This window comes from Gymnoscopelus braueri (assembly GCF_963280865.1).
Source record: "Gymnoscopelus braueri genome assembly, chromosome: 7".
Lineage (NCBI taxonomy): Eukaryota > Metazoa > Chordata > Actinopteri > Myctophiformes > Myctophidae > Gymnoscopelus > Gymnoscopelus braueri.
In genome coordinates this window covers 46371577-46383745 of record NC_137608.1, presented here as the reverse complement: position 1 = coordinate 46383745, position 12169 = coordinate 46371577, and the positions used below count along the sequence as shown (strand labels likewise).

At 41.3% G+C, this 12169-nt stretch overlaps 1 protein-coding gene across 1 annotated transcript in view; it reads left to right on the top strand.

Moving 5' to 3' along the window:
• jak2b (Janus kinase 2b) overlaps window positions 1-12169 on the top strand; it is a 28735-nt gene that overhangs the window by 6119 nt on the left and 10447 nt on the right. Inside the window, exons 5-13 of the mRNA XM_080433852.1 lie at window positions 906-1051; window positions 3804-4095; window positions 6952-7074; window positions 8076-8233; window positions 8707-8818; window positions 8988-9174; window positions 9700-9824; window positions 10455-10589; window positions 11658-11745. Of these exons, the coding sequence (XP_080289978.1) occupies window positions 906-1051; window positions 3804-4095; window positions 6952-7074; window positions 8076-8233; window positions 8707-8818; window positions 8988-9174; window positions 9700-9824; window positions 10455-10589; window positions 11658-11745 (1366 nt within the window). The remainder of the gene's footprint in view (window positions 1-905; window positions 1052-3803; window positions 4096-6951; window positions 7075-8075; window positions 8234-8706; window positions 8819-8987; window positions 9175-9699; window positions 9825-10454; window positions 10590-11657; window positions 11746-12169) is intronic.

Sequence of the window (12169 nt, the reverse complement as noted above, 5' to 3'; positions counted from 1 at the left end):
CGGCAGCCTTATGAGTTGAATCCACGTAACTTAAAGCCGCAGTGACTGGTGATGAACTCTGGGTGAACTACCGTGGAATTCCTCAGTCACCTGGGAATGGCTGAAAGGCTTTGGCAGCGCCACTAATGGGTTATTAACCCATTCAAACCGGGAACACATCTCTGATGTTTAGATTTCTTTGGGCTATTCAAAAATAGCAGATCTACAAGCTGGTGCCGCGCTATGAGCTTGTAGATCTGCTATTTTTGAAAAATCGTGAAAATGTGTGCAAATCTTTGATACAAATTATATATATATATATATATATATATATATATATATATATATATATATATATATATATTTGTAACAAAAAAAAAACGTACAGTATGTTGCTATAATATCAGTGGTTCTTAAAACCTTTTTCATGTCAAGGACCACTCAAAATTATATGTATTTGGCAGCGGACCCCCATCTCAAAATAAAAAAAATATATAAATTAAAAAATTTGCACATATTTTCACGATAAAAAATAGCCCAAATAAATCTTAAAATGACGCAGATGCATCCCCGGTCTTAATGGGTTAAGGTGAATGTCTTTTCTACAAACCTGACACTTAGCTCACCCCTGCCGGGTTCATAAGGGACATTTGATTTTGTGTCGGGCTTATCCAAGAAGACTGTGCTTCCCCACTTGTCTGGCTGCAAAAGGCAGTGCTGTGGGCTAAATGATGTAATACAGCATTGGACGCAGGTCTGTCAGCATCTTCTTTGTATCCAAGGATGTGACTCAATACCAGCAAGAGCCCATTATACCACATTAATCTCAAAATGCTGACGGTATCTTTTAAAGGACAGACTCCGCTGTCAGACCTAACCTAACCTGTCATAATATTGCCTCTGCACCACATTTTATCTGTACATAGTGGAGGAGTGATTTCGTCAGTGGCTTGGTGAAGATTCCCAATTCCCACGAGGCCCAGGAGGAGTGCCTGGGGATGGCTGTGCTGGACATGATGAGAACAGCCAAGGACAGACAGATGTCACCGCTGGACATCTACCACACTATAAGGTACAAATAAAAACAATCATGGCAGCTGTCACCCAGACATTTCTAGATCCAGAATCTAGAAGTATAGAAGCTGAGGGTCGAAAGACGGGTTTCTTGTGCGGTCCTCCATCTAATGCAGGCTCCCTAAAAGTCACCAACACTTTTTTTTCTCCCTGCTCTAGTGCCACCATTAGGCCTAAATGTCTACCTTTGCACATCTGCACATATACTGTACATTATCCAATAGGCAGATTGCAGGATGAATCCTACTTATTTTGGTGACCCCATGGCCCTATCTCTAGCACCACCCTTTCCAGTTGGGTGTTAAGGTGCAGTGCAGCCTCTAGGCTGCCAGTGACACTTTCACACACTTTATCTTGTTAATGCTCTGGATTAGCTAAAAGTACTGTATAGTCTGCATACTCGGAGATCTCTTGATTTTGTTATTAGTGAGATTTCACATCTCGCTAAGTGATGCTTAAAATGAAAATTGTTGTTGACCTAGAAGGATTTAGCCTGGGTGATCAGATATTGCACTCCTGTGACCACTGCATTTGTTTCTCCTTTAAAGGTACAATCTGTAACTTTTATGTCCTAGCCAGGGCTCGAACCCTGGCCTCCTGTATTGGAGAGAACATTTCTGTAAAACACCTTGAGCTACATTTGATGTACGAAAGGTGCAGTACGAATGCCCATTATTATTACAATATACTTGAGAATCACGTTTAATTCATTAAAATAGATCAACAACAGTATTCTGAAGGAAAAAAAACAATCCAACGTGCTAATAAAACTTTGGTCGTAAAGTATTGTCCAAGGTGAGTCATTTTTAGTCATTGGAAGGCGATTAGTTCAGAGCCCCAGCCCAGATCACCTGGGAAAGTTTGGGTGAAGAAAGTAAATGAGTAATGTTCTCTCACCACCGCTGCTGCGTGCAGGTGTGTTGTGTTGTAGCTGTGCTTGAACGTGAAGAGTTGTGTCGCTGAAATAGAGCATGCGTGCTCAGCAAACCATACCTGCATAAAGATATTTCTTTTTAACATCTCGTTTCTGTGTGCAAGGGCTAGCGATGGTTCAGCACTTTGTAACTTTGAGAAAAAGTGCTAATACGCGTACAGTTAACTCTTACCCTGCCAGAGTTTTTTCAGAACAGTCTGTAGCCTCTGCCAGGGTTTTGACCGATTTTGGTACCTTTTCGCATAGCCACAAAATATTTTTCTCAAGTATGATTGATCCCCAGAAAATTTCTAATCACAGATGAGATTCAGGTGTGGTTTCACAAATGTCAACGAGGTCAATTTGACCTTGTTGTCATGTGTTGTTTGATGTTTGAAAATAGCTCAAAACCAGTAGTTTCAAACCAAAAAACATTGTGAATTGTTTGTCCGTTTCAATTTTAACATTGAAGTGGATGGAGCAGCAAATCTTTGGAAATTGTTATCTCCTTATTCGTTTGGAATATCGAAAAGGTGTCAATACTAAATAATTAGAGAATCTTTTTAGATTTTTTTTTTTTTTTTTTTTTTTTTTTTCAGGACGTTTTTAAACGTCTTTGGCAGGCAACAGCTAATTTCTCAAAGACGTTTATAAACGTCTTTGGCAGTTATAGAGTTAATATCTTACATCTATAGTTACGATTAAACATGGCTTCCTGGCTCTGCTCTCAACAGTGGTGAGAAGGATCTCGGTGGAACACGAGTGACGATGCACACGGACGCAAATCGGCTTCAATACATTCCTGCGGAGTAAAATCCTGAGTGTCATTTAACTTTGTACAAATGTAGCCAAATGGACCGGTTACATTCTTACACTCTCGAGATACAAGTATATAAATGAACGCTAAGGATTTTACACTGTGTGGTTGGACTTGTGGGACACAATTGTTTACTCACAGAAATCAGGCGAATATTTAAACCCTAAGAAATATTTAAACTAGGGGTGTGCCGATACACAAATTTCATGAAACGATACGATATTGGGCTCACGACATCGATACGATATATGGCACTTTTTTATTATGAAAATATATGGGGGGGGGAAGCAAATGCAAACAAATATTTCTGTTTTGCATTATTCAGACATGCAAACTTGTAGCTTTTCAGCTACAATAGCCGTTTTGAATCTGTTTGCATGCCTGATAATATCACCCTCCTGAGCCACTGCTGCCCCATATCATGCTATAGATCAATGGTACTCAAACTTTTTCATGTCAAGGACCCAGAAAATGATATGTATTTGGCCTCGGACGCCCATCTAAAAATATTTTGTTCCAGGGACCCCCCCAGAAGCAAAGATTTGAGTTACAAATGTTTGCTTAAAAAAATATATATTCAAAGATTTGCACACATTTTCAAGATTTTTCAAAAATAGCAGATCTACAAGCTCGTAGCGTGGCACTCGGTGCCGCGCTATGAGCTTGTATATCTGCTATTTTTGAATAGCCAAAGTATAAAAGGTCATAATTATTCTGATGCTATATTTACACATTTTGCTGGGTACCCCCTGGAACACCCTCAAGTACCCCTGGGGGTCCCCGGACCCCACTTTGAGAACCAATGTTATAGATAGTCAGTTACAGTATGTATTATTATGTCATTGGCAGAACTAATCTCATGGTATTATAATTCCAGGATTTTATCACACTATTACTATGCTATTCAGTTGTATACATTTGAGGAGCTGTTGTTTGGGTACAGAAGTGTATTCCTAATATAAGTGTATTCCTAACATAATATTTCTCTCTCTCTCTCTTTCTCTTTCTTTTCAACCCCAGCTACAAGTCCTTCTTGCCCAGAAGCATGAGAGCTCAGATCCAGGACCGCCACTTCTTGACGCGCAAGCGGATCCGGTTCCGCTTCAAGCGCTTCATCCAGCAGTTCAGCCAGTGCCGGGCCACGGCGCGCGACCTCAAGCTCAAGTACCTCATCAGCATGGAGTCCCTGGAGCCCGCCTTCTACGCCGAGACCTTCCAGGTCCGGGAGCCGGCCGGCGGCACCGCCGCCATCCTGGTGACGGCAAACGGTGGCATCCAGTGGCATCGGGACGCGAACAAAGACTCCGAACAGGTCCGGTACTGGGCGAGTCCCCGGGACTTACCTCTAACCCTTTGCCTCAGCTTTGGTAGACTGGGGTTATTATTAGGGGTGCGACAGCTAATCGAACTAAACGATTAACGTGTATATATATATATATATATCTTTTTAAATAATGAACGTGACGTGTCGAGAGCTTGTAGATGTGCTATTTTTGTGTGACACTGTTGTATGTCTGTTGTCCTTGTTTACTGTAAATCGCTCTGGATTAAGAGCGTCTGCTAAATGCCTAAATTGTAAATATAAAATACAATACCAATTGGTATTATTGAAGGGGAGAAATAAACGACCGAAGTTAAGTTTCAGAACTTTTTGTGGGCAGTTTATATATATATATATATATATATAAATATATATATATATATATATATATATATATATATATATATATATAAATGTTCTTCTCGATTATTCAATAAATTGAAGAAGTGATGGATATAATAATTGCTAAGAATATAATTGTTAGTCGCAGCCCTAGATATTTTTCAAAATTCCTCAGCATGTTTGTTGGTCATTACGGGGGGTATGTATGTATCGTAAGTGGTCAACCTGCGCGACTTTGGATTGATTGCAGTAAGGAACAATCTCTTTGAAAATGTGCGTCTTTTTAGCATCAAGCTGAAACCCCAACATTACACTTGTCACTTTGATCCTGCGGAACGCCGACACTGACTGACATGTCTAAAGTGGAAGAATGTGCTCAGTTGTTTGCATGGCTACACTGGTGTGTAACCGCATGTGTGACAGTGTATTAGAGACGGGGGTTAGAGCCATCAGATCAGCAGTAGCGTGGAGCGCTAATGCTCTTGTCGTCTATCTACACAGGGTCTATAGAGCGTGTCGGCCCACTTGGATGACGGCGTCACAGAGATGTTGACACCCCGTCGCTTGTTATTATCAGAGCAACTGGGCACCATGACACACCAGGCTGTGTCACTGACATGGCTAAGAATGTAAATGCTTTGTACTGTGGCATCACGCTGGATCCCATTATCTTGATACTTTAGAGACTGTGAAGAAAGGGCAGGATATTGATCGAAACTCAACAGCCTTAACCACATGAACCCTCGCGTCCCTGTTCTGGGCATGTCATAATAGGTAGAGCTTTAGCAAACGTAGGCAAACATTTAGCGAAAGACAATAGGCAAACATTCTGTGAATACAGCCGATCTACAAGCTCGCAACAACCCCTTGTTGTGACGCGTTGTGAGCTTGTAGATCGGCTATTTTCCCTTTTGACGTATAAGATTCAAGGTATTTTTTTTTACGTCTTGTGTAGATGTATAGCAGTACTTTATTTTATTATTATTATCATCATCATCATTGGAACAGGATGAATGAGTCATTATAGATTTAGGGAACCTAATTTGTATTTGTGGTACAACAGTATTATCGGTTTCATAGTGAAACTTGGCATCTTGGTGAAATTTAGTCACAGAGAACACTATTCTCTCATTTCGGAGGAACACACATGCGCTTGATGAGCATATTTTTTTCCTTAACACGTGCATTCTCTCCGGTGCATTATCCCTGTTTCACCCTGGAGTGGGAACAAAATTGGCAGATTACTCCCAGCTTCATCTAGCAAACAATAAGCTATCTGGGGTCACCAGACACATGCCTGCAACATAAGCTTTTTCCACAGTAATAAGTAATAAGATATACGGTCGGATCTGTGGCTCTGGACAACCGGATCTCCAGTCCTCCAGTTTATGCCCATATATGGAAGTTTCTGATGTCATCATTATGCTCATATATGGGCATGCCCCCTTTTGTACCCATATATGGAGCTGACTGATTTGTTTGCGCCTGATGCCATGACGACACATCGAGGATAGACAACACACTCCATATTTGGGCGTAGCTGCATTGGGAACGCCTTTATATTGTTATGGCTGAGTCATAGTGACATGAGTGTGACGACGTGGTCCGCTGGACCGCCCGCCCGCCCGCCGGCCGGTCCACCTGTAAAGCCACTTTTAACTCTTTCACTGCCAGACTTATTTCTGGCTGCGTGCACCCACTGTCAGCGATTTTTCGATTTTCTTACCTTTTGAAAAAGCATAGTATGTTGCTTTAATAATATTAAAGATAACGTCAGCCTAGTCGAGCGATGATGATCTTCCATTTTCCCGTGTTTCTGAACACCTGATTTTAACGGAAGTCCTGAGCTTAACGCACACTCCATGAATTGAGTATGTGATTCAGTGGTTCTCAAACCTTTTTCATGTCAAGGACCCCCAAAATGATATTTATTTGGCCGCAGACCCAATATTTGACCCCGTATTTGGCAGAGGTAACCACGCTTGCCTCGGATCTTAACACATTGATTGCCAAGATCAAGTTAACTTGATCTTTAAAAAAAAAATCAAAAATTCATTTTTTTTTTTTTTTTTTTGACCCAAAGACCAAGGAGATATGATTTTTCAAAGATCTAGACTCCTATCCACTTCCTTGTTAACTTAAAACTTAAAAATGCTGTATCTCGGCTCCTGAGTACTTTTTTTTTCTCAATGAAAAATCTCTGGCATAAAACTGCGAAAAATCTGAAATAATTCTGGCAGGCAATGTGTTAATATAAGTAAATGTGAAAATGTGAGCTTTATGTCAGATAGGAGATAGGAAAAAAAAGAACGTAATTCAAGATTATTCAAATAATCTAAAAGATTATCGATAGAATAATCGCGGAGAAAAAAGACAGATGCAGCCCTAGACGGCGCATATCTGCAACTCTGTTCTATCAGTGAGCAACAAACCGTTTTCTCAGGATTGCCTCCCAAGATTTGTCATCCTCTGTGATGTAATGTGTCCAATGTCATGTGTGTCCAGGAGCTGCAGACCCTGTGTGACTTCCCAGATGTTACTGACATCAGCATCAAACAGGCCAACAAAGAGAGCACCTCAGAGAGTCGGGTTGTCACCATTAACAAGCAAGACGGCAAGAATCATCTGGTAAGACCACTTCCTACACAGTAGAAATGGACGTCCATTTTTTTTAAGTCAAATAAGGATTCTAAAAGTCTCATTGTAAAATACTTGATAAACACACACAGCTGGATTGTAGAACAAGCCAATGTCCTGTTAAGAATATTCACTGTAACGTGCCATGGATGCATTACTGTTCACAATTTAGTTTTTTCTTATGGCAAGGCAAGAGGAGTGCTCTTTTTTGTTCTGTGTATGTGCAAGGTTTTATGAATCACTTTAAAAGAAGATATACTATGAAGCATACCGTTGGGTACCTTCCATGCATTTGCACAGCAACCTCCTTGTTTGCGCAGGCAGCCACGGGGACTGCTTTCTTGTGAAATTGTTATTAACACATTGATTGCCAAGATCGCATATATGCGTTCTTTCATTTTTGGGGGGAAATTCCACAAGGGGCGACCTAACATACACAGCTTTGGAATGATCGATCGTCTCTCAGAGAAGAAAAATGTGGATGTGACGTCATTCCAAAAAACGTCACTTCCACCCGCCCCAATGATGGGATTTTCAGAAAAACGGCTGTATCTCAGTTTTTTTTTTTTCTATTGAAAACCACCCGTTTTCAGCTGACCAAAGCTCCAAAATGGAGGATCGCGGTTGGAAACTTGTCGTTCCCATGGATACACAGATCCTTCCGTCTACTCACAGGAAACTTTTTTCGTGTGTTTTTTTTTACACAATGTCCATTCCACAGCGTTTTAAATATCATCGGATTGAGCCTAATTATACGCCGGCACGGGGATAGAAAACTATATATTACTACTATATCTTGGCAATCAATGTGTTAAAAAAAATTCTATGATTTTGGTAACTGTTTTAGAACGGCAAGGATGCTTTTGTATATTGCATGTTATATGGTGTATTCTGCTCCAAGAGCAAATAAATTGGTAGGCGTGTGCATAGTTTGCAGACGCTACAGCAATTATAGGAATCCTGTTGACACCTTCTCTTGCACATTGTCTCAGGAGCTGGAATTTGCGAGCCTAGCTGAAGCTCTTTCCTTCGTGTCCCTCGTCGACGGCTACTACCGCCTGACTACAGACGCCCACCACTACCTCTGTAAGGAGGTGGCGCCCCCTAGGCTCGTGGAGGCTATCGCGTCACATTGCCACGGCCCCATCTCGTAAGTCTGACAGAGTCGAAGGCACTTTGACTTTAACCACTATCAACCTGGCAGGACATTATAGGCATATCACCGTAGTATGATGAAATATAAAATAAAAACAGGTGCTGAACAACAAGGGAAGTCCGCACACTTAAGCTCCCAGTAGAAAAATGTAATGAAAAATGTAATGAAGTATCTCATGCAGTACCTCTTGACAAGAGGTCCATAGTTTCCCAAGTTCCTATCCGAACACAGGATCTAAATGTCTCAATAGAAGAGCAGGTAGACCATCTACAACACCACAGGTGTGTTAGTTATATTGTATTAACATACTACCATGCATTTTAAAGTTATTGATTGCAGCTTTAAGATGGTACTTTCACAGGAAGCATCACAGCCTGGTGAAAAGAATGAAAGTGTTGGCACTGAGATGATTATATTGGAAACCTTGTTGCCTTTCAGCTCTCATTGTGGCAATATCTTCTTCACAGAATGGAGTTCGCCACAAACCGACTGCACAAGTCCGGAAACAAGCGAGGATTTTATATCCTGCGATGTAGCCCGAAGGACTTCAACAAGTATTTCTTGACCTTCCCCGTCGTGGTACGTGGTATCGTTTTGCATTTTTTTCATTACTTTTTGTTTCATTTTGGCTAGTTTGGCTATTTTCGCCGAATGTTCTATGGTCTATTATGGCATGCCCAGTATAGGGATTGCTAGGGTTCAAGTGGTTAACTGTCCAGTGTCTGTGTGCTCCCGTGTCCTGGCCTAGGTGTACAACACCATCGAGTACAAGCACTGTCAGATCACACGGTCTACCGGCGGGGAGCTGAACCTCAGCGGAACCAAGCGGAACTTCGGCAGCCTGCAGGAGCTGCTCGGCTGCTACCAAAAGGAGACGGTGCGCTCCGACGGTGTCACTTTCCAGTTCAGCAAGTGCTGCCCCCCCAAGGCCAAAGGTAGCAAGGCAGCAGCATTCATATTTATGGTTATGATATGTTTTCATGGTTATTGCCAGTGTTGGTTTGTTCTGACCTGAATTCCTTAGATATTGTACTTGGAACAATGTAGTGCATCCCCGACACTGCATTTTTAAACAGTTCTTTAAACAGCTCTTTCTTCCAAGAGTCCACAGCATTATAAGCAATAATAATTTCATAGAGCAAATTACAAAGCAGTTACAATATACAAAACCTTGCAATTCACCATTATTTTAATTTTTTTTAACTTGGAGAATATAATTTGTATTCTTTTTTTTCCTGCTAGAGATAGGTTACCAGCAATAAATGTGACAATGCTACAATTAGTGTGTGTGTGTGTGTGTGTGTGTGTGTGTGTGTGTGTGTGTGTGTGTGTGTGTGTGTGTGTGTGTGTGTGTGTGTGTGTGTGTGTGTGTGTGTGTGTGTGTGTGTGTGTGTGTGTGTGTGTGTGTGTGTGTGTGTGTGTGTGTGTGTGTGTGTGTGTGTGTGTGTGTGTCCTTACAGAAAAGTCCTGCCTGTTGGTATGCAGGAGCAACAAGGGCTCAGAGGTTCCCCACTCCCCCTCGTTACATCGACACAACATCAGCCAAATGGTGTTCCACAAAATCAGGAAGGAAGACCTGGAATTTGTAAGACTTGGCGCTCGCATTCAGGCAGCATCTAGTATTGCGTACCCAGGCGATTGGAGATCTCCACTTACCGAAATCAGCTGAGAAAGGCTATTAAACCTATGCCCACTGCTTGGAAAACAAGTCCTGATACTGTCCCAATATGAAGGACCGCCCCAAAGTGCTTGCATTGGGAGACCGGATAGCCAAGTATGGTTGAGGCGCATACCACATGGACGCAAACTGCCCTGACCAGCGGGTCCCCCGGTGGGATTCCCTGCCAGCTGGATCAATTGCTGCATGTAACTTCCCTACTCGCCGCATTCATCTCGACTGTAACTTTAAAAAAAAAAGTCTGGGAAATTTCCCCCACCCCAACAACAACTTTGAATTGGTTCTGAAGTTCAGTTAATGTGAAATCTCCGAATTATTTTGGCCCAGTTTTAGCCCGTACATTGAGCTTGAGAGATCTCCGGTCATCTGGCTACATGAGACTAGGGGCCATCCCATACCTCTCAGTTTACCCAACAATGTTAAACATGTGTTTATATAATATACTGTAACCACATTGTACATCTGTATCCAGGAGCCTGATTTGCCAACAATAGAAGTTTGACATCTCATTGAATGTGGAATGTTTTCCTCTTTCAGATGGAGAGTCTGGGTCAAGGGACGTTCACCAAAATCTCCAAAGGGGTCCGCAAGGAGCTGGGGGACTACGGCCTCGTTCACCAGACAGACGTGGTCATGAAAGTGTTGGACCAGGCCCACCGCAACTACTCTGAGGTCTGTAATATCGTTGCTGTCGGGCAGAAACCTTGTATCTCCATATTTAAACGTTTTATATATATATATATATATATATATATATATTATTTTTTTTATGCCCTACTTCATCATACAAGAGTGTCGCACAAAGGTAGTGATGGCTATTTTCACTATTTTAACCCATGAGGCGATTTGACCTGAGGCGATTCTTAAAAATGGTTTCTAAATCCTAAAGGTTTTTTGAAAGAAATCTAAAAAAAATGTTTTCAAGATTTTTCAAAAATAGCAGATCTACAAGCTCATCGAGTGCCGCGCTATGAGCTTGTATATCTGCTATTTTTTAATAGCCAAAGAAATCTAAAGTGACACAGATGCGTTCCAGGTCTCAATGGGTTAAAGGTAGGGTAAGTGATTTTCTTTGGTTAAAATAAGTGTTAAATAGCTCTCTATATTCTGATAGTACTCATTGCTATAGAGTGTTTGTTCAGTAACATGAGTCTCTCCAGCTCTTTTATTAAACAGAAAATGCATTTTCAGGTCAGGATACCAATTCTATCCAATCAGGATAGAGATCTCAGACAGGATAGAGTGAAATCCAGAAACAACCAGAAAACAAGAAAATAACAATGACTAATACATGACAGCACAGTTGTGTGTGTGTCTGTCAATCCTAATGGCTGTTTGTAAGCATAAAATAAAGTGCTGATTTGCATATTTTAATAATATAATAATATCTAAGCACCTAATCTAAGTAGGTACTGGGCTAACGCATATATAGCTAACGCTACCAGCTCGCCTGAGCTGGTAGATCGGCCTATTTGTGTACTCTTGCGCGACACTGTCATACAACGAAGTATAAAATGGGACATTCATTTATGAAAACAAGAACATTAAAAGGTTAAATATGTACATACAAAGTGTATGTCCAATAGCAACACTATGTATGTAGACAATGTACAACACACTGTACATTCTATTCTTATGTTCATCTACAGATCATTCAATGTAATGGGATCACTGCAGCCCTGCGCCGACATGCAGTCTATGAGCTAGTGGAAATAACTAACTTCATCATTCTCTCCACAGTCTTTCTTTGAAGCTGCCAGCATGATGAGCCAGTTGTCCCATAAGCACCTAGTTCTTAACTATGGCGTGTGTGTCTGCGGGGAAGAAAGTATGTGTGATTTACTTACGCACACACACACACACACACACACACACACACACACACACACACACACACACACACACGTTTGTATTATTAAACTTGTGAGGATATAAAAATTGTTGGATGGCAATTTTACAAATGCACCGACACCTGGTTGCAGACCAGTTTCGTTCAAACTTTTTCTTTAGATAGCCGATTTACAAGCTCACAATGCATTTTGCCGCCACAAGTGAGCTTGTAGTTCAGCTATTTTTTGGTGCCTGACACCGGCATGTAGACTATCTATAAATCAGGCCTACCTCCAACCCTAACCCCCAAAGCTAACCTCTAAATGCGTAATCCTGATCCTAACCCCACCCTGGATCATTTCCTAATTGCAAGCCTAACTCCCCAAATCATATTTAACCATAAAACATGGGGACATTGGCCC